This window comes from Anolis carolinensis, chromosome 1 (assembly GCF_035594765.1).
Source record: "Anolis carolinensis isolate JA03-04 chromosome 1, rAnoCar3.1.pri, whole genome shotgun sequence".
Classification (NCBI taxonomy): domain Eukaryota; kingdom Metazoa; phylum Chordata; class Lepidosauria; order Squamata; family Dactyloidae; genus Anolis; species Anolis carolinensis.
This window is the reverse complement of record NC_085841.1, coordinates 83,870,448-83,896,649: the sequence shown is the minus strand read 5'-3', so window position 1 is coordinate 83,896,649 and position 26,202 is coordinate 83,870,448. Positions and strand designations below refer to the sequence as shown.

Below are 26,202 nucleotides of genomic sequence, written 5' to 3'. Positions count from 1 at the left end.
CTCCCAACAAAAGATTCCCTCAGGCAAGAAGCAGCCAGGCTTTGAATCTGCAAGACCATTAAATGCTAATCAAGCTGGCCATTTGCAACATTCACACTTGCCTCATGTAGACAAGAGTTCTTTCTTGGACGTTATTACCCAGATATATAAACCCCACTTGCTTAGTTTCCAACAGACTTCACAATCTCTACGGATGCCTGCCATAGATGTGGGCGAAACATCAGGAGAAAATATTTCTGGAACATGACCACATAACCTGGAAACTCATAGCAACCCATATGATTTCCTGTTTCTACTTAGATGCCAGCTCCAAGGCTGCCTATGTATGTGGAAATACAGGGATTCCAAAATGTGAAAACAAGCATTTCCTCTTCTTTATTTGTACCAATCCATGCAAGTTTTCTAATCACACAGAGGCCCTAATCAGGCATAAAGGAGAGGTGGCTGATTCCCCCCCCCCCCCCCCCACTAAGATTTAGCTATGTCTATTATTATGGCTTCACAAGCTGTAAAAGAAGTAGATGGTGACAGGAGAGAAGAAGTGAAAGGGAAGAGACTGGTTGTCTTTGCTTCCCCGTGGAATAATTATCATGTGCTGAGAAACATTTATTACCTTAAGAGTTTGGTACAAGATAGAAAATAAATTCTGGGAACAACTAAAACCTTGTAACAAGCAGGTAATACTTGTTTGTAGTACTGAGTTACATAACTAAATGACATCTCATACATAATTATTCATGAGATACATGGATGTTGTGCTGTGTCATACATGATACATTTTAAAGATCCAACAGTTCTTTTAATTTTAATAAGTATTCACTTTGCCATATTTTTATAATAATCAGTATTGTGTTAACATGAACAAGTGATCTTAAGCACATTTTCAAGGCATTGAATTCAGCGTGACTTGAGTAAACAGGCATGAAATTGTATTGCCAGGTCTTAGGTTGCTTAAAGCAGTAGCCAAATTCTCAAACTCCAGTTGATTATTCTTTAACGTTCAAGGTTTATTTTAATGATGATTGTTCCAGCTTTTTTAAAGAGATGTCACATTGTAATCCATGTTATATGCCAGAATCTCCAGTGATTTTGGTAGTAGGGCTAGTACTACACTAGAGTTTTCCTAATCAAGCAGCAGCCCCTCCTCCTTAGGATAGGGAACCTATTATCCAAAACCAGTCTTGTAGTTTTGGCACCTGGAGCAAAACAAATCCTACAAGTATTTAGTTCTCTCTTGCTGTGAAAAATGAAGTACTGTTCATCCTGTACGTTGCATAACTATTTTGAAACAATTTCATGATATCCAGTAGCTGCTGTCCAGTTAGGTCTCCCTTGGGAGGGGGATCCAAAGTGTGGAAGCAGCCACTGAGAAGGCCAAAGAGAAGGCCTTCTCAAGACAATCTTAGGCTGGATGTACACTGCCATATAATACAGTTCAAAGCACATAATCTGGATTTTATATGGCAGTATAGAAAGGGGCCTTAGAGCGGTAATGAGCTCATAAAGATAGATACAGTCCTTCAAATAACTTCAACTCAGGCAGTATATATTATTACACCTTTACAGCAAGGGTTGGAAATGGGGGCTATTATATGGCTCATAGGAAAATGGCTTGAATAACAATCGGAAGACATCAGAGAACCATGAGCTGAGTCCATGTAGGTCAGTATTGGACACACCAGTCTTCCTCCCCTTGCTGCTCTGGAGATTTTATAGATGGCTACATATACCATTTGTGACCTGCTTCCCATGCTCTTAGTCTGACTGAGGTCCAAAGAATTGTGGAGAACACCCCTTTGGGGAAGGCACACCTGCTCTGACCCAAAGTCTGGAGTCTTTCTTAGCCCTGCTTGGAGGAAGCTCTGCATCTGAACTTGGAACCTTCTTCATGCAAAATTCATGGCTTAGCACTTCTCAGGGGTTTGGCAAGCTAGGTGCCTAGTAATCACTTTGTAGCATTTTCAACATTGCAGAAATAGGCATGTGGTCATTTGCAGGTTACTTTCCTCCAGTTGTTTTTCGCAGCTTGAGAAGGGAAATGACACACCAGAAGGAATACTGACAATAGCTCACACATAAAGAAGCTAAGCTGCAACAGGAGCTCTTCATTTAAAAAAATAGTGCTGCTTTGCTATACCTCACACATTTAACTAAGCCCCTTCTGCATTGCACCATTATAGCACTTTGGTTTATCTGGCATGGCAACATCCTGTGAATTCTGGAGCTTGTAGTTTGAAGAGCCACTATAACTTCATCTTGCCCAGTGCATGGTGACACATTTGGGGAAGTAATTCCCGAACAGTGAAGTCAAGATCTTGCAGGTGTTAGTATAATATTTCAGCCATATGCATTTGGGGTAATTCTGTTCAACGAATTATAGTGCTGTTTTTGAAGGGAGCAGATGAAGATAGAATCTGCTAGTGCAGTGGTTCTCAACCTGTGGGTCCCCAGATGTTTTGGCCTTTAGCTCCCAGAAATCCTAACAGCTGGTAAACTGGCTGGGATTTCTCGGAGTTGTAGGCCAAAACACCTGAGGACCCATAGGTTGAGAACCACTGTTCTAGTGTGATGAGGTCCGAAGGGTCTTGATGATTTTGGGACCCGGGTAAGCTCATATAGAGAGATATGGTCTAACTGGCTGGACCATATAGGACCTTATAGGTGATAACTATCATTTTGAATTGAGTTCAGGAACAAACTAGTAGCTTGTGGGAAACAATGTGGTCCTAGTTAAAGCATTAGAATCACTAATTGAGAAACTGAAAACTAGCCTATACTATCCCTGTACTTTCTGAATATGAGTGGAAGAAAGTTTGAAAAAAGGAAATATTTTATATTTTCATATTCCTCTCAAAGAATGGTTGGGTAAGTGAAATAATAAAGGTGGCCATTTTTAGAGTATTCCTAATGGTGAGATTTAAGCAGAGTGTAAAATGATAAAATTCACTGACTGAAAATTGAAGCACTCTCTTCTCAAATTAGTGGAGTGTACCATTGAGTAAGCATGGGTTAAGTTGTTTGATCTCTGTGCATATATGTGCCTTCAAGTCACCTGTCAATTTATGACATAAATTTCATAGGTTTTTCTTAGGCAACGAAGATTCCAGTGTATTGTCAGTTCCTTCCTCTGAAATATAGCCTAGTGCAGGGCTTCTTTAACATTTTCCACCGCAATCCCTTTGCAGCTGAGAAATTTTTACATGATTCTGGCTATATAGGTATATAAAAAAGCTATACAATCAAACATTTACTAATTGTAAATCAGCATTTGCAAGACTCACTAAAGAGGCTGATTTTCCATTTTATGATGTGCAGCGGAAGTAATTTGGCTGGAGTCCACTGCTTATTGTTGCTTACATATTTGTGTAAATGTCTAGGTGGCAGTCTTAAGAAGCAGTGGCCTAGAGCACCTGATATTATTTGGTAGTCTCCAACCCAAGTAACCAGAACAGGCCTGTTTAGTGTCTAAGCTTAGATTGAATATGTTGCCTTCAGAGTATTTAGGCCCTGTATTTTGTTTGATGAGGCCAGATTGCTATAGCAGTTTAAGCATTGGACTAGGACTCTGGAGACCAGGGTTTGGACCCCCACCCAGCCATTGAAACCCACAGGGGAACTTGGGGACATCATACCTTTTCAGCCTCAAGAGGAAAGCAGTGTCAACCCACTCTGACTAGATCTTGCCAAGAAAACCCTGTGATAGGTTTGCCTTAGGGTTGTAATAAGTGGGAAACTATTCAAAAACTTACAACAGTTTGATATTTTCTGTCTTAGCAGTCTGTTCCCATACATGGAACAAATTACAGTAAGAAGGGGAAGAGGTGCTTTTTGGCAAAATCGGAATGTTAATTAGCTTTCTAATTGAATTTAACAAATTGGATAGTCTGTTATTACTTAATACTGGAAACAACCAGTTGTAGGCCTAAGCATACATCTATTGATGTCATCATTTCTTATTCACACAGACTTTCCCATTGACTCAAAATTATCTTTTTGTACTATATACTTGTACAGCCTAAATACCCCAAAGCAGTGTTTCTCAAACTGTGCTCCTCCAGATGTTTAGGACATCAGCTCCTAGAAATTCCAGCCGGTTTACCAGCTGTTAGGAATTGTAGGAGCTGACGTCTAAAACATCTGGAGGAGCCCAGTTTCAGAAACTCTGACCTAAAGACACCATATCCCCTCTGATCTTGGAAGCCAAATAGGGTCAGCCCTGGTTAGTATTTGGATGGGAGGCTGCCAACAAATACCAGGTGCTGTTAATATATTTCAGAGGAAGGTTCAAAACAACCACAGAGTATTTCTTGTTGAAGAATTTTATGAGGTCACCATAGGTCAACAGGAAGCTTGAAGAGATATACAGGAACAGCCCCCTAATTTTTAAAATTCCCTCACTATTAATAGTAGATGTAATAAAAAATAACTATTTCTGAAAACTACAGAGGGCACAAAGAAATCAGTGATAAGCATTTGTACCCTGGTGATCACATGCTTTACTATGAATTCTTTGGGTTTAAGTTAATAGTTTTTGGATGTACTGTGCACATTCCATATAAAAATTCTTGTTGCAATCAGTGATCGTTGATGATATAAATCTCTCTCTTTCATTCAACCTATAATTGCTTAGTTTTTCGTTTCTGGAGATAAAATTTACTGATATGTTTAGAACTAAGTTGTAAATATATTATTGGGAAGCAATTTTTGTTTGTTTTATCATAGTTATTTTGTCTGGTTTAGTCCTTTGATATTTTTAGATTTTTAAGACAAACTGTCCCATTTTCACCTGTCTTCTATTTCTTTATCCTTTACTTCCTCTTTAACATGTGATTTTTTTAAAGTCATTGTGTCATATGTTACTCAGAGTAGACAAAAATTCTGGAAATACTTCTTTTGTTGCATACAATGTTACATCTTTTAATCTCTACACCTAAAGGGAAAGCTCAGTTCAAATGTATAGAGGCAAGCATAGGAAAATGGAGGAGGAAAGGGGAAAGAGAAGGTAGAAAAGCATCTTGTCCCACCAGGGATGTAGAATGTGTGGACTTCTAGATATTGTTGGAATGCAACCCCCATCACCCCTCACTATTGACTAGGCTTCCATGGGAACATGGGAGTTGCAGTCCAAAAACATCTGAAGAACTACATATTCTTCATTCCTGTTTTAAGTGTATTCATTGTTTTGCCTTGAATACTGCATGGAGCAAACATAAGGTTTTAATCCTCTCGCTCTGCTTTATTGTTTGCTGATAAACAAGACATCCACTTTACAAGAGTGAAGAACTAAAATCCTATGAAAGGTTGTTTGATTCACCTCAGCTTCTTCAGACATTAATGCCGTATATTAGCCATGTTATCCAAACCTTGCTTTGTGGGGTCTTTAGCAGCCTGTTTTAATTAAACACAGTTCTAGAAACCAAACTATGCCATGTGCCATTTGTAAAGACTAAGAGAAAAATCCCCAGGGTGGCTAGTCAGTCTGATCATAAGTGAATTATGGATTGGAAAAAATGCATGGGGGATTCTAAGATAAGAGGAAATTATTTGCAATCCGAACAGACTGACAGTTGAGCACACTCCCAACTGCTACCTCTTGAACTGACAAAATCTGAAGGACATTTCTTGGGTGCAAAATTCTTCTTCCAATAGCAGGCACCTGTTTGTTTCCTATTTATGACATATGCCATCAATAACACTATGTAATACAATTTGAAAAATTTTCTGTTCCTGATTTGAAAGTGTTATTTCCTGTTTAATTGAGCGGTACTTACTTTGAAAGTAGTTATACTCCAGAAACTTTGTTTTTATAACTGAAGGTAGTACTATTATTTCATTCAATGTAGGCACTTTGTAATTTTCCTCAATGAAAATATGCCATTTTAACCTTTGTGCATACCCCAAAACGTTTTTCAGTTTAATAAACTTTTTCCATATGTTTATGATAGAACCAATTAGGCAATGACATTTATAACCCAGGAACAAACATTATATTACATAGTGTAATGTAACTGGTCATTGATAAGCTATGAATACCCCAAATGTTGTTGAAAGTTTGGTTTACTTCTTTTGGAAAGCACTCTTAGTAACAATGACTTTCTGTAAAGTAACCATGAAGAATATCTTTTGTGCTTTGTGCCATATTTGAAGAGGGGTGTTTCTCACGTTATTTTATTGGTATGGCTTCTTAGGTTCTTCGAACAGAATGGCTAGTCCACAAATTATTCCTCAAGCTCTATACTTGAGCAACATGCTGAAGGCTGTGAAGATAAGAGAGAGAATGCCTGAAGACCTCGTCAAGTGTACCAATGGGATCATCCATCATTTTAAGACTATGCACAGATACACCATTGAGATGTTCAGAATGTGTCAGTTTTGTCCGCAGTTCCAGGAGCTTCTTCAAAAAGCCCTTTTTGATCAAGCAACCCAGACCTCACTGGAACACCAACGAAAGCTGAATTGGTGTCGAGAAGTTAAAAAACTCATGTCATTGAAGACAAATGGTGAGTCAACCTTCTTTTACCATTTCTTCTGTATGATTTACTTTATGTGTGAAACTAAATTCATCATATTTAATTATCAGCAATAGTATGCTTTTCTTTAAAAAAAAAACGTAACAATGAAACGTCTTCCTAATGGCAGAAATCTGTTACATTTAACATATCTGTATACCAGAAACCTGGTGTTTAAAAACCTGCTTGTTTAACACTCATGTTGCATCTTATATGTGCGGACACTCCTGTATACGGTGATAATCAAACCAGTATTGCAAAGTATATGCAAAAGTCTTCACTAATTCTTATTTGGCTGCATATATTATAATGTTCAAGGGGGATTAATAGCAAGAAGCGTTTTTAGGGTCTGACTTATGTACTTCCAGACTATTTTAATGTCTATCCTGGCAAAACTATATTTCCTCCATGATTTTCTTATGATTCCACCTTGTCCTATCCAAAGTTGTCTTGACTTAATGAGGAGCTTGATAATTGGCTCTTAATGTTTCCTTTGTATTTAACTAGTTAATTATTGATTAGACACATATATATCCCACACTGCTTCAATTTTTCTCAGGACATTATTCAAGTGAATATCAGGAGCTCACATGTTCAGTGGTATTTCAATCATAACACCAAAATTATATGTATGTATGTATGTATGTATAAAGATAATATACATTGATAATACAGCCTCATTTGGGTGTTTGCTTGATGCCTGTAACCATCTACAGATACATGTTCCTTTGCTTGTGTTGTGTGTAATTGATGTGAACTAGATTTTTGCCTCAGTAAAACAAAACTTAAGTGAACATGCATGGTGGAAGAAGAGGAAGAAAAAGAACATGTGTGCATACACATATATCATTGCATCCCAAACAGAGTGCCAGGACCTCTCATGAAGGGAAGGGTCAATTCTTGTGAACAGCAGGTGATGAGGTTAGAGTACAAAGTGCTGGTTATCACCTATAAAGCCCTAAACAGTTCGGGCCCAGACTATTTGAAAAACCGCATCTCTATATACAAACCACTGCAAGCCCTGCTCTCGGTCCCACTCTCATCCCAAGCACAGCTGGTGGGAATGAGAAAGGGGGACCTTCTCCATGATACCCTTTGCCTTTGGAACTCCCTTCCTAAAGAACTAAAATGGCCCCTTCTCTCTTCTCCTTTAAAAAAAACTCCTAAAAACCTATTTATGTACTTTTAGCGTATGGAAAGGAAGAGGATTAGTACACTTTAATCATATACTCTCATTTAGCTGGAAATCTACCTCAGCCTTGTTGGTCCCAGTACACCACCCCATATTTTTAATGCATTTTAGCAGCTCAGTTCTTTATTATGTTGGTAAATGTGTGTAATGTGACATATTATGTTTAAGTTCTTACTTTTGGTTATTATTGGTTAGTTATTATAGGTTTATATTGTTCTTATTTTATTTATTGTGTTGATTGATTTGTTGTTTGTTTTATGACATTGAATGTTTGCCACTTTTGATGGAAACTGCCCTGAGACTCCTCAGGGTGTTAGGGTGGGTTATAAATAAAGTATTCTTCTTATTATTATCATCATAATCATCATCATTATTATTATTAAGAAAATATTGCTTCCAATTCAAAGGTTTAACTGACAAATTCCACGGGGCCAATGTACTATATTTTGCTGTTTTCTTGGGCCTCCTTGATCTAACTTTCAAAAGTTGCTGCTATATATGTACTGTGTATCCTTCTACTTCACTGGATCCACTGATCCCTAATGCAGTGAAGTAGCGCCCATCTATCCATGTGTTTGCAGAATCTTCCTGGGATGCATGATTCTTAGTCCTAGCTTTTCAGAACTTGTACTTCACTTGAGAGTGTTTTTAAAAGCATGGGAAATTAACAAAATAAACTAGACAAACCATCTTTTTTCTCCACTTCTGTGCATTCATCTTGGTGAACTTGGAAAGGATTTCCAAGAAGCCAGCCTTTCCAGTCAGCACCCTCCAGATGGACCAGACTGCAATTCCCAATATCCTCAGTTCTTGTCCAACCCATCTGGATGCAAGTTCTTGATCAACCCATCTAGAAGTACCCCATTGGGAGGGAACATAAAAACTGCAGTAGTGGAAATCAGGGTGATCCACACACTGTACATAAGTCTGAGAACATTACGAAGGAATGTAGTTATAGGGTTTTAAAACAGAAATGTTGCAAGGAAGCGATCATTTAGAAAGATTCCAGCCTCTCCTGACTAGTAATTTCACTTGTCTAATGAGTAGGCAATCCAGTTTACTCTAACCACACCCACTTGGAAAGTCCAGTATGTACTTCACAGTTCAAATGTCTGTAGTTCAGAACAAGAAGTACAATAGCTGTTACTCAATTGCTAGTCAAATAGCTTTGTACTGGGGATTTCCAAGTGTTGCTTAGGGAATTTTGGACTGGTGGTTCTCAATAAAGAACTGAAAGCAAGCACACACAGGAGGAAAAAAAAAACCCTCCTTATCTTTGCAGAGGGAAAATTTGTACAGGATGTAATTATTGTCCTAGTTGTATGTCATATATGTGCCTTTTGCTAAGCCTGAGGACTGTAAATCTGTCCTTTGGTGATTGACGTTGAGATTTTTCTTGTTTCTTTTTTAGACTTGCATTTTATTTTGTGTGTGATAAGATTACATCAGGGAAAACCCAGTGTAAATGCGGCTGTATTTAAAAGAAACGAACATAGTATGAATGCCTCTCATTATAGAAAACATTTGGATTTTGACTTTTGTGGAGTTATACCTTGCCTGAAACGATGAAGGGTCCTGGGAAGAGTTGCAATTGAGGGCTGGGTCAAAACAGGCTGGAGGAAGGATATTTGTGAAGGATATTGGCAAATCTTGTCTTTCTTGAGAAAGGGAATTGACCTGCCGTCATAAATATTATCTTTTGCCACATTATCTTTTCCACATCTCAGAATTTTTAATGAAAAATATTGTTTTTGCAAGAATAATGGGGTGAAGGGTATCATAATGAACAATGGTTTTGTATAGAAAATAAGATGCCAAGATTCTTAGTGTTGGTCTGTTTTTTTATGAATTTTTCATCAAAAACTCCTGAAAAATTCACAAAAACTTGGATCATCTCAGCCAGTGCAGGAAAGATGCTTGAGATTCCTCCTTGCTGAATTGTTGTTGTATGCCTTCAAGTAAGTCTTATTTATTGTGGCCCTAAGGTGTTATTGACAATGATTTTTTTTGGGGGGGGGGGAGGGGAGGGGAGAGATTCAGGTTGCTCTTTTCTTCCTGTGAGACTGAAAGTGCTACTTGCCCAGGGTCATCCATCAGGTTTCCATTGCTGAACAGGGATTTGAACGCTATTCTCCCATCACTTTAGTCCAATATTCAAACCACAACTAGATCATTCTTTGTGGAGTACAAAAATGTAATAAGGGAAAATTCTTACCTCTACATGGCAATACCCTTTTCCATAGGAATTTTTCAATGAGAAAACCCCAACCCAACCCATGAAAAGAAACCTTTCCTACATTGACCTTTGGAAGGTATTAAATTAAACAGGATGAAATTATTCTACTCAGCACATTTGCCTCATTGTATATACAGTCAGCCGTCTGTATCCACAAATTCTACATCCACAGATTCCACTTTCTATAACTTGAGAATATTTCCTGTCCCCCAAAAATCCAAAAAGCAAACCTTATTTTGCTGTAACACTGTTTTCCCACACCATTGTATATAATGGGAATGGAGCATCCACAGATTTTGGTATCCACAGGGGGTCCTGGGACTAAGGGCCCCCTGTATTCCCACAAAAGTCTTTTTTTAACAATATGCAACAGTCAGTTCTTTCCCTTTTAACTGAGACAAAGAGGAGCAGTAGGTGAAGTCTATCCCTTCACTGCAATGTATTTGCTGGGAAAAGAAAAGAGGGTGCTAATTTCTTATAAACAAGGTTCTGTCTGTTGTAAGAAATTTGTATCTTCTCATCTTTCCTGAAAATAGAAAAGTGCAAAGTTTTAAGTAAGATTCATGTCTCACTGCAGTAGTTCTTCCCATTTCTATTCCCTTCAAGTAATCCTAGGCAATCTGTTCCCGAATTCTGTTTCAATAATATCCTCCACAACAAGGACCATATTAGGAAGTATTTAGCGTTAACAGCATTTTCTCCCAAGAGGGGAAAAGCAGTGATGTTTTGCAAACCCTGTTCTAGTCTCTTCATTATAATGTCATTGTGAGCATGTTTCACAAGGTCTAGAAACGTTCGTGTGCTATATAGGAATGGCAAAACTGAAATGGTTTTCAACAAATTACTAATCAAGGCCAACCTTTTCTTTTGATGGCAATACTCCTGATACATAGTTAATGTTTGACATTTATAGATTTGTGTTTATTTCTTGTTTTCTTTCCCTATTAATATCCATTCACTTGTGAGTTAAGATTGTCTGTCTATCTGCACTATAATCACCAATTTGTCTGCATTTTTAAATACAAGTTGAGCATGTCTTATATACAGAATTAAAAACAACTCAAAAATTGTTCTCATGGATCAATGAGAGGTTTTTTTTTATCGTGTCAGAAGCGAACATACTGCAAGGCTTCTCTCATGTCCCTACTTGGGAAGCTAGAGCTGACAGATGGGAGCTTACTCCATCTAGCGGATTCGAACCGCCAACCTGAGATAGTGAAACATTTACATTCTGATGTATGGAAATTTTGTTTTGTACACAAAATTATTAAAAATACTGCATAAAATTGTTTTCATGTTATGTATATGAAACATAATTGAATTTTGTTTTTAAGTTTGGTCCCATTTCCAAGATATATCCTTATGGACGTTTATTCAAATGCAGGAATTCCAAAATCCCCCCGTCCAAAGTCTGAAATCCAAAATATTCCTGGTCCTAAGCATTTCAGATAAGGAATATTCAATCTATAAATAAAATCTTTTTACCATTTATTATGGTACTCCTCTATTCCCAATAGGATTCCTGGACTAAAGAATATTGAATTTTTAAAAATCTAATGTTGTTTCTGTACTGCACTTGAAAATGCTAGGCTTCTTTTTTGTGGATTTGATTATTCATACATTTGATTAATATGTTATCTCTAGAAATCTCTAGATCCTTCAGTACGACTCTGTGGTTAACTTCTGATGATGGCTAACATAAACATTGTGCTAGGCCTAGAGCAGTGGTTCTCAACCTGTGGGTCCCCAGGTGTTTTGGCCTTCAACTCCCAGAAATCTTAACAGCTGGTAAACTGGCCGGGATTTCAGAGAGTTGTAGGCCAAAACATCTGGGGACCCACAGATTGAGAATCAGTAGCCAAGAGATTCCTAGAAAGGTTTCCTCTTGGGTAAAATAATTCGTATTTTTTTATTCATGGTTTTTCAGATCACAGGGTCCTGTGCACCTAATCCCAGTGAATGTTGGGGGGTGATTGTATTTCATTTGTCACTTATTCAGGAATGTCATTTTTCCCTCTAGGAATTCCCAGTACATTGCTACTTGCTAGCACCTATGGTGCTAGATGCTTAATTTCAAAGAATCTTGAGTCAAAGATATACCTGATTCATGCTGGATAAACTGTTCTTAAATTACGAACCCTTTCCGTTCCTCCACAGGTGATGGGAATTGCCTCATGCATGCTACATCCCAATACATGTGGGGTGTCCAAGATGTTGACCTGGTCCTGAGAAAAGCACTGTTTCGTGCCCTCAAGGAAGTTGATACACGCAACTTTAAACTGCGTTGGCAACGGGAGACTCTGAAATCACAGGAATTTGTGGCAACAGGTCTCTGTTATGATACCAGGGTAAGAAGGGGAGGTCTATGTAACTTTTTATGAACTTAATATACTTGGAGGGTTAATCATGACTTTCCATATATCATTTACACAAATAAAGGAAGGGGATTATGGGAGTAAACATAACAAAGGTAAAATCGCAGGGTTGTTAAGTCCTTAAACATTTTAGTCCTTTAACTTGACTGGGTTGGCCGATTTCTTAACGTAGAGTTTCACTACTGTGGAGTTTCCAAATTAAGTAACCTGCTCTGAGATAGGTTATTTCCATGGACCACCCACATCTCCAGAACATTGGCATGCCTCTCCCTATTATGAAGAGGCTCCCTTGGGAAAGCTGCTACCACACAAGAACAACAGACAGTTGGCTGTTCTGTTTCTCAGATAGGTGTAAACTTTCCCATTCAAGAATCCCCACCAAGTAAAGAGTCCTTCCTGTTTTCAACTTTCTTATGCAAGCACATTTTCTTTAGAAAGAGAAATCTTCTTGCTAACCACCTTCCTACAATGGATTTACAGAAGTAAGGCTAGTAGTCCAGGCAGCAGGGTGGCTTTGTACTTTTGAAATTGTAAGAATGGAAGTGGCCACTGGTGAGGAACAAAAGCAACGTCTTGAAGTCCTAGTAAGCAAGAAAAAATTATAAATTGATAATTAATTCTCATTCCTGCTTCCTCAGTTTTGATGCTACAGGTATGCATCAGATGACTAATAGATAGTCCTAAATATCCCTAGGGAGATTGTGTTGAGTAGTGAACAGGTAGGAGGGAGCAAAGGTATCTTCCACTGGTGGAGAGGACCTCTCTGGGCATGTCCACATCAGAGGCCATGGAAAGTTTCACAGATAAACGAAGGTCAGCAGTGCTTTATCTGCTAAGAGCAGGCCCCAAAACAGGGCATGCTGAGAGGGATTAATCTGAGACTGTTGTCTTCCAGAGTTTCTTTATTCTCCTTAAACAAGCCCATGAACTGGTTCACCTCATATTTCCTTTTCATTGAATGTATTTTTGGACAGTAGGACAAGAACAGTTAAACACACTAGTGGGGGGCGGGGAGTACCACTCAACTTGTGAACTAATTGTTGTGAGATGGCAGAGCTTTTGAGTGAAGCGGTGATCCTGCTGTGGGTATTACCATCATATGTGTCACAATTCAGTGGTTTGCCCTTCATAAATGTAAAGAAAGTGGGGCCTATAGGCCATCTGCTACCCCAAGGACATTTCTGTGCCCCCTAGAAATTTTACATAGTCTATCAGGATAAAAAACATCAGCTAAACATATTAGGAGTTCTGAGTAATTATCCATCTTGTTCTTGGGTGCCTTCAAGTCATTTCTAACTTACAGCGAACCTAAGTAGTTTCTCCCATAGTGTTATTCATAGAATCATAGAGTTGAAAGAGAAAGCATGGACCATCTAGTCCAGTGGTTCCCAACCTGTGGGCCTCGAAGTGTTTTGGACTTCAACCCCCAGAAATCCCAGCCAGCTTACCAGCAGTTAGGAAGTGTGGGAGCTGAAGTCCAAAACACCTGGAGGCCCAAAGGTTGGGAACCACTGATCTAGTCCAACCTTTTGCTATGCAGGAAAAAGCACATTCAAAGTACCCCCGACAAATGGCCATCCAGCCTCTGTTTGAAAGCCTCCAAAGAAAGAGCCTCAATTTCATAGAAGGCTTGTCATTGCCATTCTCTGAGAGAGTGATTTGAGAGGGGATTTAAACTATAGTCTCTCAAAGTATCAAACCACTACACCATGATGGGATATGTTCATATGAAAGTATAATAGAAATCAATTGGCAGACTAACTACATTAAAGTGAGCTATTTGGGAACTTATTTGCAACAGGCCAGTAGTGAGGTTGGGTTGAAAGTCCATGTAATTACCTCTGATCTGCTTACTGAGTTGTAGCATAAAAAGAAAGAAAAACACTTGTAAAAGAAATTTTTGGCATGCAAAGGCATCAACCTAACAGGATAATAACTAATGCTATTTACATGTATCTTCTTGTTTTGTTGTTTTCCATTAGAACTGGGAGGATGAATGGGAGAATCTCATCAAGATGTCATCTGCAGAAACATCGGTTGCCCAACACGGGCTTCAGTATAATTCCTTGGAAGAAATCCACATATTTGTTCTTGTTAACATCTTAAGGCGGCCAATCATAGTTGTGGCAGGTTCGTAATTTATTAATATAATGAATAACGCTTTATATCTTAATCTAATAATTTGAGGGGGGAGTCTTGGTTTCCTAAACTTCTTTTTCATTCATTTGATACAGATAAGATGCTTCGAAGCCTGCAGTCAGGTTCAAGCTTTTCTCCTCTGAATGTTGGTGGGATTTACTTGCCTCTCCATTGGCCAACAGAAGAGTGTTACCGGTATCCCATTGTTCTGGCTTATGACAGCATGCACTTCACACCACTGATTGTTCTGAAGGACAGTGGCCCAGGTCAGTCTCCAGACCTTACCCCATATTTTTCCCAGTTCAGGACTCAACATGGCTTACAACAGATTTGTTTTAAAAACCCACATAATTAAAAATTCACAAAATACAAAAGTTAAAAACAAGTTAAACAATCAATACATGCAATTACGCACACATGAGCACAACAAATAGAAATATCCAGCGTGTTGTCTTTCCTTGTCAGTCTTAAATTCTTTGGTAAGGAGCTTCATAGTCTGAAGGCCCTCACTTGTGTTCACACCAAGTATAATTGTGAGGAGGGCGGTGAATGTAGGTAAGGAAATCTAAAAGCAAGGGGCAGGTTCATAAGAGAAAATACAGTCCTTCCAATAACCTGGCCCCAAGCCATGTAGGACTTCTTAGGTATTTCCTTGGAAAGAGTTGTCCATCTCATTTTGTCCCATTGCCCTTCACTACTTGATCAGTCCAGTTTAATCTCATTATCAGTTCTTTAGATTTAGTAATTTATGAGGACGGTAAGATTCAAATACTTAAGTGCTACCTGTGGTGTTGTGTCCCTGTCTGCCCTGTTTGATTCATAGTAAAAATATTTTTCATCCGTCTTTTTCCCATAGAGATCCGGGCAGTTCCATTAGTCACTTGTGAAAGGGGCAGATTTGAAGACTTGAAAGTACACTTTCTGACAGACTCTGAAGAAAGGGAGAAGGAGAAGCTGCTAAGAGACTACCTGATGGTGATAGAAATTCCTGTGCAAGGCTGGGACCCTGGAACAACAAATATTATTAATGCAGCAATGTGAGTCTGAGTCTTGTTCCTATCCAGCATTGTAATTGGTGGTAAATCATGCAATCAGCCTCTCATTTCCAAGAGCCCTTTCCAAAGAGAGCATAGACTTTGAAATTGTTATTTTTGGCACAGTGACCAGGCTAGTTGGGAGAACTGTAGTCCGGGCAGTGTATTCTCTGTTTTCAGTGCAACATTTGTTCCCATAGAACAAAAAGATATGCAATACCATAGAAGTATAAAAACCTCAACAACATCCATAAGAAGCTCAAGAAAAAGGGTCTTCAACTATTTAAACAGAGGGCCGGGTCACGATCTCTCAGACTGTTTGGGGGTGGGGGGGGGGGCAGACTATAGTTTGAAGAAAACATGAATGAATTTATATGCACACTGCACCTATCTTTTTTGTAGTGCAAACAAGCATGAAAGAACTATACAAAATTTAAAATGAAGAACAATTTAAACCAATTTACTAGTATTGTGGGCTTGCTTTTGACTGATGAGATAGTCAAGTTAATTAGGATTTTTGTTGTTGTTGTTGTTGTTGTTGTTGTTGTTGTTGTGTCTTCCATTCCTTATAGACTTAGGGCAAGCCTAAATCTAAAGTTTAGGACAAGGGGTAGGTAAATGACCCTGGAGGGCTGCATCCAGCCCACGGGCCTTAGTTTGGGAACCTGTGCTCTAGAAGAACCAGATCTAGCAAATCTCCTTCAATGACTCAATCGAAAACTAGTTAAATTCATTTTCAGGAACTGCACTAAAGTTGGCCCACCACATGTATGGGTTTAACTTTTGTTGATTTGATTACTTCCAGATTCTGTATTACTGTTGTTGTTGTTGCTATTGTTGTGTGCCTTCAAGATGTTTCTGATTTATTATGACTATAAGGTGAACCTATAGTGAGGTTTTCTGGGGCTGGGTTTATGTGACCTCCCCAAGGTCATTCAGCAGGTTTCTAGGGGTGATCAAAGAACTGAACCCTGATTTCAAAAATTGTAGTCCAACGCTCCAGCTACTACATCACACAGTATCTATATAAAAATGTAATGTTCGTTTTACTATGGAGTAAACAACAAAACTACTGAACCAAATCACACCAAATTTGGCCACAAAAAACATAGTCATCCAAAATACATCTTTCAATTTTAAAAAAACCCTAGAAAAATAGTCCAAATTTCAGAGGATGAGGAAGAGTCTCCCCCTAACAGCCAGTTAGAAAGGTAGGTTCTGCTGCCTTTAGCCGCCCCCCCCCCCCAGCTGCCTTTAGGCCCCGCCCCCTTCATATCCTAGCAACTCCCTCAGCCAAAATGGCATCCAGGGCACATGCAGAGTGCACTTAGGCCTGATCCACACTACCTATAAAATACTGGTTATCTGATTTGAACTGGATTATATGGCAGTGTAGATTCAAGGTCCTTCCACACAGCTATATTACCCATTTATAATCTTATATTATCTGCTTTGAACTGGATTATCTTGAGTCCACACTGCCTTATAATCCACTTAAGTGTGGATTGTATACAGCTGTGTAGAGGGGGCCTCATATAATCCACTTCTAAGCAGATAATATAAGATTATAAATATAATATGAAATAATTACTGTGATATAATAATACAGAACGATATAATCTCTAAAACCAGGACAGTAAATAAAGAGCAACACTCTGAAAGCAGGGAAATTGGGAATTCCAGAAAGGAAACAATCAGGGCCAGCTAATACTTCCCAACAAAGGATTTCCCCAGGGAGGAAGCAGCCAGACTTTGAAGCTGCAAGGCCATTAAATGCTAATCAAGGTGCCTAATTGCAGCACTCATACCTGCCACATCGAGACTATTAATTGCTATTCTAACTGTCCAACCAAGGATTACACAGGGTAGAAAGCGGCCAGGCTTGCAAGCAGCAAGGCTATTCAGTGCTTTTCAACCTGGCCAACCAAGATTTCCCCTAAGTGAAAAATCCCCAGGCTTTGAAGCCACGAGGCTACTCCGTCCCATTCAACCTGGCCTAGCAAAGATGCCCTATGTAGAAAGCAGCCAGGCTTTTAAGTTGCAGGACTATTCAGTGCAATTCAATCTGACCAAACAAGGATTCCCCTATAAAGGAAGCAGCCAGGCTTCCTCTTTGATTGAGGATGCTACTCCAGCTACTCCAGAAAATGGCCAGGCTTTGAGGCTGCAAGGCTATTCACTGCTATTCCACCTGGTCAACAAATGATTCCCATAAGCCACAGCAATGTGTGGCCGGGCACAGCTAGTTACTTTATAAATAAAAATCACAGACACTTTTTTACATGAGAGAATGCTTTAGGCATCTCTGGGTCCTCAGGTGTTTGTGATTTTTATTTATATTCACATTTTTCAACTTTCACAGAGATCGTATTCTTCTAACCCTCATGAAATTGGACGGCAGGCTGTATTTGTCATTTTGATGTGTGTTCCTTTCCTCCATGGAGATTGAGCTAGGATGGCATTACCACAATGAGTCATTCCCATTCAGGTGAATGGAGAAATGTTCAGTTTGCTTGCATAAGAGAGAAGGGGAAGCTCCCTCATTACAAAAGCCGAGAAATGTTCCCTACTGTCAGGATCTCTGTCAGCAGGACAGTTTAAAAATACAGGAAATTTATGATAACATTTGGAAGAAAAGCCTTCAAGTATTCATTAATTCTAATGAGCGAATGAATGCATTCTGTTACTCTTCCCAAATCCTTTGTGCATTCAGCTGATGTCTTTCCCACAAGAATGGAGGTAGTGCTTGGCTTCCACAAACCCCACCCTTTTATCTTCTGTATCCATAGATCATGTCGCCAACGTGTTACTTTCAAATATAGATTGTGTTGTTTTTTATGATGTATTCTTAATGGTTGTAAGATTTCAGCCATTCCTACTTTTCTGTTGCCTCTCAAATGCTATAGGTTTGCCAGTCTTTTAATGCCAGTTTGTTGTTTTGCTTTGCTTCACAGGTTGGATGAAGGCAACTTGCCTAAAGAGGTTAACCTAGTGGAAGATTACTTTCAACTAGTACAGCATGAGTACAAGAGGTGGCAAGAGAACACAGAAACTGCTGGAAGAGAAGCGGGGACAAGGGACCGCCTGGAATTGCACCTATCCCAGCTGTCCCTTGTGGAAGCAAAATGTGAAACTCCCAATTGCCCTTTCTACATGTCTGTCAGGACTCAGCCTTACTGCCATGAGTGTTTTGAGCGGAAGCAACAGAGGAGTAAGGCAAAGGGACAGAACCTGAGGATAGCGGGTGAGAAACCCCAGGTGACTAGATCTGGCTCACCCAAGAGTGAATGTCGTGAGATTGCTGCACAAACTCCTGAAAGCCCAGGGACAGGCCCTCGCTCTGCGCCCCCCACAGCCCCAAGTCTTTTTCTGTTCAGCGAAACCACTGCTATGAAGTGCAGGACTCCAGGCTGTCCTTTCACCCTGAATGTTCAATACAGTGGACTCTGCGAGCGCTGCTACAACTCCAGAGAGCTCAGCCCTTGCCACAGCCCAGGTGACATGGGGCATTTGGACTGTGTGACCTGTACTTTCTGCCTCAAGGACACCGATAGGACCTTCAATGGGATGTGCAGCACTTGTTTCAAAAGGACTACAGACCGCTTGTCCAACACCAGCCCGAGTGCCACACTAATGGGCCATCAAAGATCCGCGTCTGATCCCAGCCATCTCTCACAGAGCTTTTTGCCAAATTCCTGCCATGTTGTACCCAGTAGCAGTGCAGTGGAGCCTCTGCCACATGCTCAGCCTCACAGATCAGAAGAGAGGAGAGGGAGCAGTAAATGCAGGAAGCCTGGCTGCAGCTTTTTTGGGACACGTCAGAATGAAGGCTTTTGCACACTCTGTTATTTTGAGTATCAGGAAAATAAAGGTGAGTAAAGGCTCTCTTAGTCTTGCTCACTTTTGCCAAAGAACTTGTTAGCTAAGGCACCGGGGGTGGAAGTTAAGGCCGAAGGTGGCTCTGCTGACTCTGAAATTGCAGGAGAAAGGGCAGATCCAAATAGAGCAAAGCAGTACAATTTGAAGCATTGGTGTATCACATGATTACATGAAAAGCCACCACAGAAACACTTTAGCCTGCATTACTCATCTACTGTCATGTCAAAAATTCTGGACCTTTTTCAGATTTTGCTGCGGTGTGCAAAAGACTACCAAATAGCCCCATGTTTTTGTATTATTCAGCATTCATTTTGTTACCAAAGCACACAAATTTTTCATATAGCGTTCTGAAATCATGCTACACCAAAAGAGGCCATTTTAAATACACAGGCTGAGTCCCCATGCTATGAATTCAATTGGATTGTAGGCAGTTCTATATGGAAAAAATAGGACATGAGTACTTAGTTCCCATCATGAACATCAGCTCTGTTTGAGCTATCGGGGAAATTCCCTGATTTGGGTTTAGATTAATCTAAGTCAGTGGTTCTCAACCTGTGGGTCCCCAGATATTTTGGTCTACAACTCCCAGAAATCTCAGCCAGTTTACTAGCTGTTAGGATTTCTGGGAGTTGAAGGGCAAAACATCTGGGGACCCACAGGTTGAGAACCACTGATCTAAGTGGTTTGGGGTAGGTAGAGAATGAGCAGAAAGTTCTAGTTTTTTAAATTATTATTATTTATTTATTTGTGACATTTAGAAGCCACCCTTCTCACCCCGAAGGGGACTCAGAGTGGCTTACAAGTTATATGTACATACAATAGATTATTAGCATTGTGCAATATAAGCATTATATATTACTATAGTGTATTTTACCACTATATTGCAATATTATTAGTAATATTACATGTAATAGCTATATATATATAAAAGAGTGATGGCATCAGGGCAGTGGACAAAACAACAAAACTACAGGCCCCCCAACCTCGAAATTTGACAACACAACCCATCATTCATGGCTCTAGGTTGATACAACAAAAAGAAAAGAAAAAATAAAGTCCTAATTACAGGGAAAGGAATAATAGGTTTTATCCAATTGCTGCCAGTTTGAAGGCTAAGCTCCGCCAACTTGGTCTCCTAGCAACCTACTCAGCCCAGGGGACAGGCACAGTTAGGCCTCACTTAGGCTTCTTCCACAGATTATCAGATTTTAACTGGATTATATGGCAGTGTAGACTCAAGGCCCTTCCACACAGCTATATAACCCATTTATAATCTTATATTGTCTGCTTTGAACTGGATTATCTTGACTCCACACTGCCATATAATCCACTTCAGTGTGCGTACTAAACATAAAGACAACCATACAACAGACATTCAATACCACCACTACCTCAACAATTTCTCACCAACACCACCAGACAATGCCACAGCAACGCGTGGCCAGGCACAGCTAGTATAATATATAATTCTAATAATGTATTATTATATTGTATTATATTATAATATTACCAATATTATATGTATATACAATATATTATGTAATTAGTATAGTATAATATTAGTATTATATATTATTGTTATATTGACACAGGAGACATGGCAGAATGGTCAGAGACAGGGAGTTTTTAATCCCAGGAAAGCAAATGTTTATTTATTTGGTGATAGAAAGCTGCCATACGTCAAATCACTGGCATATAGCTCAGTTTATCTAGATTGGCAGACCATAGATGTCCTGGGTTTTGAGTGATCTTTCACCGTTTTATGGGAGATACCCAAACATTTGCCTGCTTAGCATAGTCATTGTATTACTGAGCCCTTCCGTTGCTTTGAAAATGACTTGATAGGTGTTGTCTCCCATTTTGTGAATTTGCCTTGCACCATGCCTGATAAAAGAACAAGAACATTTAAGGCAGTGGTCCCCAATCTCTGATCCTCCCTTTCTTTTGGGCTTCAGCTCCCAGAATTCCTGTGTGCTGATCAATCTAGTAGGACTTCTTTGAGTTGAATTATAAAACACCTGGAGGACCAAAGTTTGAGAACCACTGCTTTGAGCAATTCTTTAAAATCATCCAACTACTTCCTCCCCTAGCACCATAACTGATGTACATCTCTGGCTGGGATTCCCAGTGTCGCATTCAGTGAGGCTTGACAGATGGAAGAGTTGGAACAAAGACAACTTGGTTGTTTTCCCATTGTGTCTCCAACATTTGAAGGGTTGGTAAAGGGTTAATGTGACCATTCCTTTCCATTCTGTTTTAGATGCTTCGCTGCTCCATCACAGAAGGCGTCAGCGAAGTTCTCCGGTCTTCGGGAGCTCTGGAACCACTGCTGCCCTGTACCAGAACACTATTTCCTGCCTTGGTCGAGAGTGTGGCACTATAGGAAGCACAATGCTTGGGGGATACTGCCAGAAATGTTTTATTGAAGCACAAAGTAAGCGGCTGCGGGAAGCCAGGAGGACAGATGATCAACTAGTGAGACAGTCAGAGGTCAGTAAACATATGGAACTTATTATTCCCAATTTAACATGGTTCCTAGAAATTCCATCATGCATCCATTAAAAGTATAGTACTTACCATCCTTTGTATTCTGTAAACTGATGGAATACAATGGACAATCACTGTTCATTAAAGACAGAAAAAAACTCAAAGCCGAATTAATGTCATATCTAAATCATTTTGAAAATATCAAGGGGTAATTTCTGGAATGGCTAGTTTTGATTATTTTATATCCAACTGGTCAGTGGTGGATGACCTGCCATAATACAGGACTTAGATACAACTTTATGCAGCTTTTTTACCGTGTCAAAAGCGAATTGAGAACATACTGCAAGTCGCTTCTGGTGTGAGAGAATTGGCTGTCTACAGAGATGTTGCCAAGGGAGTGCCTGGATGTGTTACCATCCTGTGGGAGGCTTCTCCCATATCCCCGCATGGAAACTAGTTGGAGTTGAAAATGTGAGAATTAATCAATATTACAAGGCCATTATTTATTCATTCTCCATTTTCAGCCATTTGAATGATAAAGAAAACACAGCAACAATACCACTACTTCTTCTTTCATCTCCTCTTTCTACTCTAATTCCATTTATATCCTATCTTCAAATTGGCATACATCGCTATTTTCCTCCCCACTTCATCCTCACAGCATTCCTGTAAAGTAGATCAGGCTGATTGTGAGTAACCTGGTGATTCTTCACAGCTCATTGGGGACTTCAATTGTTTGGTGTTACTAAACATATTTATATATTTACAAATAGCCCAATTATTTTAAAAAAAAACACTGTTTGTAACATGACGCATTATCCCATGATATCCCAATTGCTTCCTAGATTCTTGAATAGAATACAAATCCTGATGATCCACAATTCCCTTCAGTAACACCACAGTAGTAAACTGTGAATTAAGAGCAACACTCTTAAAGTCGGATTCCCAATTCCTGTCTGACAGCTTAGCCACTAAACCACGCTGGCTATTGTAAGCTTATTTGTGCATGCATTTTCTTTTATCATGTCATAGAAATAGCCTATGAGTTCAATGAAAGGGCTGTAAAAGCTTCTGTCCTATCCAACATAGCTGTTTGCATAGTCTAGCCCAGGGCTTCTTAAACTTTTTCCAGTTATGACTCCTTTCCACCCGAGAAACTTCTACACAACCCTGGGTCTGTAGGTATATAAAATGGGTATAAACATTAAATGTTTGTTGATAATAAATCAGCATTTGCAAGGCTTGCTACACAGACTGATCTTCCTTTCTATGAAGTATAGCTGAAGCATTTTCTACAGTACATTGTAAACCCTGCATTTTGTTGCTAAATCTCTTGGTGGCATTCAGAAACTTTTTACTGTGGCCAAATTTTTCACAGCCCCAACACTGAACTAAGGGGACATCATTTGGGACCAGGACCCACAGTTCAAGAAGAAGCATTTCATTAAGGTCTAGTTCTTAAATGAAAGAAAATTAGGAATCAGCCATTACAGTTAATGTTCACACCTTTAGTTTCCCTCCACTCAGTAATACGACATGAATAAAAATAATAAAAGCCCAGACAGAGCCAAATACATGTCTGATCATGCAGCTGTGATAACAATGTTCTTTTACTGTTTCCAGCGAACAGGACAACACAGAGAATCACACCAATCAGGCTCAAGCTCCCAGAAGCGTAGATGTGCCACAGCATCTTGTCGGAACCACTTGGCTTCTAGGAGTGGGGAACTGTGCCAGGTCTGCCTGCAAGCCAGCCAGCGGGCCCAGTCTGGGGCATCCCGGAGAGATCCTTCCTCAGAGGAGCTCCCTAAGCAGCGCTGCCGAGCTCCCGCCTGCGATCACTATGGCAACACAAAATGCCATGGCTACTGCAATGAGTGCTATCAGTTCAAACAGATCTACGGATAGCAAGAAGGACTACGCACATGGCTCTTGCCTTTTGAAAGACAAAAAGAAAGAAGAGGAGGAGGAAGAAGAGGAGGAAATGGTGCTACATCCTGAACCTCAATTGTTCTGCTGTGACCTGGTCTTTTTCACTGCGTGTGAAATGGATGAGTTATTTGGCAGGAAAACAATAAGCTGAATTGTATGCAGATATAAACACACACATATGAATTATGTGTATATAAGTGCCAACAGTGGCACAGAGGGACAGTGCAGTCTGAGTTTGCATCTATAAGAACAGAAAAGCGGTTTGGTTTCAGTAGAGATGACTATGGCAGGATCTTTATGTGGAGTACTTGACAACAGACATTTTTTGCCAGAATTTTTTAGATACTTTTCTGTGCTGAATATAGTGTCACAGAATATTTGTAGAGCCAGGGCCATTTTTGCCAATACCTCATGCACCCTGCCAAAGTGCAAGGAAACGTGACTAAAGCTTTGAGATGAAGAACTGTTGTGTGACAGCCGTCACATGATCTGGGGCTGGTTAACCTCTGAAAACACTGATCTCTGGATGAGAAGAAATTTAGTGGAGTCCAAAGATGGAACAAGATGATTAGCAAGTTGTGGGTTTTAATTTGGTTTGCTTTGTTCCCCCTCCCCACTTTTTATTTTGTCTTTACCTTTTCCCAAATCAGAACTTTAGGTGTGTGCAAGAGCTATGAATCAGCCACATCTTGGCCCTCCAGTGCTGGCACATTTTTGCCCAATTAATCTGTTGGTTGTGTCTGAGGCTAAGGACCTCATCACGCTTACCTTAAGGGACAGTCTATCAACAGATAGGCATGCTGTCCATCACAGAGTGTTGGAAGCATTGTAGGACACTTCCCTCCGAACACGGGAAGGCTTCAGCATTGCTTTGGTGCCACTTCCCAGCAGCGTGCACGGCATGGAGGGGGGCAGGTTGTCCGTGTGATTAGGTCATAAAGCTCAAAGACCAATAATTTAGAAATGTGAAAGGAATTGGGTACATCTCAATTACTTTCAAAGTGTCTGAAGGTGGAGAAGCAATCAGAGAAGGGAGAAATGTTTCTCTAACTATAGAGGCTGGTTTTAATTGCTTTTCTGTCTTTAGTTATTTATGTCATTGGTATCATATAAATACTGATAGATCATAATCAATACAGAAAGGAGGCTAACACTGATTAGGCGTATGCTGTAATCAGATGGCGCCTTTTATACAGCCACTGTAAACAAGCTGTATTTTGTATGCTGTGACTTGACAAAGCACATACCAGGAGTCATCCAATCTGCTTTCCCCACTTATCTAGGAATACAGCGGAGCTGCCTTGCTCTTTGTGGAATATAGATTGTAAATTTCAACACTTGCTGTTAATGCACACTCAACTTACGAGATTCAGAAGGCAGGCAGGAGAAGGCAAAGTGGAGAAGCCTCCCCCCCCCCCCCAACACACACACACTTTGCAGCTCTCCATATTTTAATTGTGTTCAAGTGAATCCAATCTGGGGGGGGGGGAGTGTTTTATTGAGTCTGGGACCTGCTTCCAATTGAGGTTGAACCCTGCCCCATTATTTCTCATTATTATTTGCCTGATGCTATTAGTGAGGTATCAAACTAAATACTGGAATGGTACTGGGGGTCTAAATCTGCAGTTTAAATCTACATTTCCTTCACTGCCTGCTGATGAATCTCTTCTGCTTTGCATGTGATTTGTGGAAAAGGATAGGCATGCTTGTTCCACTTTGTGTTTGTATGTACCATCTGGAAAATATTTTTCATTATTCCTCTCTTCTCTTTAGTCTGAAACACTTTCAGGGTCTGCCCTCTCTGATTTTGAATTTGCTGTGTATTATTTGTGAACTAATGTGAAGATTTGTTAAAATATTTATATTGTTTCAAAAGTGTAATATTAACTTTGTTAATATGATAATTTACACCTTATTTCATTGCTTCCTCTGCCACAAAACCAACTCTGAGTAAATGTACTTGTGTAACTGGAGATGGCAGTGGGAGAAAATAAATTATTTGAAGATTTATTTTATCTTACCTTTTTGTTTTATTTAATTTTATCTAATAGTTAAGGTACTTCAGGCCCTGTCCTGCAAGTGATAAAGGGTTATGGGTATCAATGGCAGATTATGGGTATCAGGCCACCCACCATAACTATGCAATCAAAGGGAGTATCCAAAAGTTCACCTGTATCATCCGTCGTGTGAGGGGGAAGTGAGTAAAGGACTCATTAAATCTGAGTAGTTTAATTTATTATTATGACCCATCAGAGCTGTCTATGCTGACATTCAGAGTACTGTTAGATGGCACAGAAGTCTTCATAGCCCTACATTTTGATCAAACAGTGGCCAACTAGTTGCTACTGGGAATCCCACAGCATTTTTTCTTTAATGAATTTGTGGGTTTCTTTATAGTAATGCATGGGGGGGGGGGGGG

At 39.7% G+C, this 26,202-nt stretch overlaps 1 protein-coding gene across 2 annotated transcripts in view; it reads left to right on the top strand.

The window, feature by feature from the left end:
* Positions 1 to 25,793, top strand: part of tnfaip3 (TNF alpha induced protein 3) — an 81,551-nt gene extending 55,758 nt beyond the window's left edge. For both annotated transcript variants that reach the window (XM_062978273.1, XM_008114513.3), the window contains exons 2-9: positions 6,189 to 6,500; positions 12,095 to 12,285; positions 14,295 to 14,442; positions 14,547 to 14,717; positions 15,308 to 15,488; positions 18,440 to 19,356; positions 21,625 to 21,854; positions 23,475 to 25,793. In XM_062978273.1, coding sequence (XP_062834343.1) covers positions 6,203 to 6,500; positions 12,095 to 12,285; positions 14,295 to 14,442; positions 14,547 to 14,717; positions 15,308 to 15,488; positions 18,440 to 19,356; positions 21,625 to 21,854; positions 23,475 to 23,759 — 2,421 coding nt within the window. In that variant the 5' untranslated portion in view covers positions 6,189 to 6,202 and the 3' untranslated portion in view covers positions 23,760 to 25,793. The remainder of the gene's footprint in view (positions 1 to 6,188; positions 6,501 to 12,094; positions 12,286 to 14,294; positions 14,443 to 14,546; positions 14,718 to 15,307; positions 15,489 to 18,439; positions 19,357 to 21,624; positions 21,855 to 23,474) is intronic.
* Positions 25,794 to 26,202: the final 409 nt, after the last annotated feature.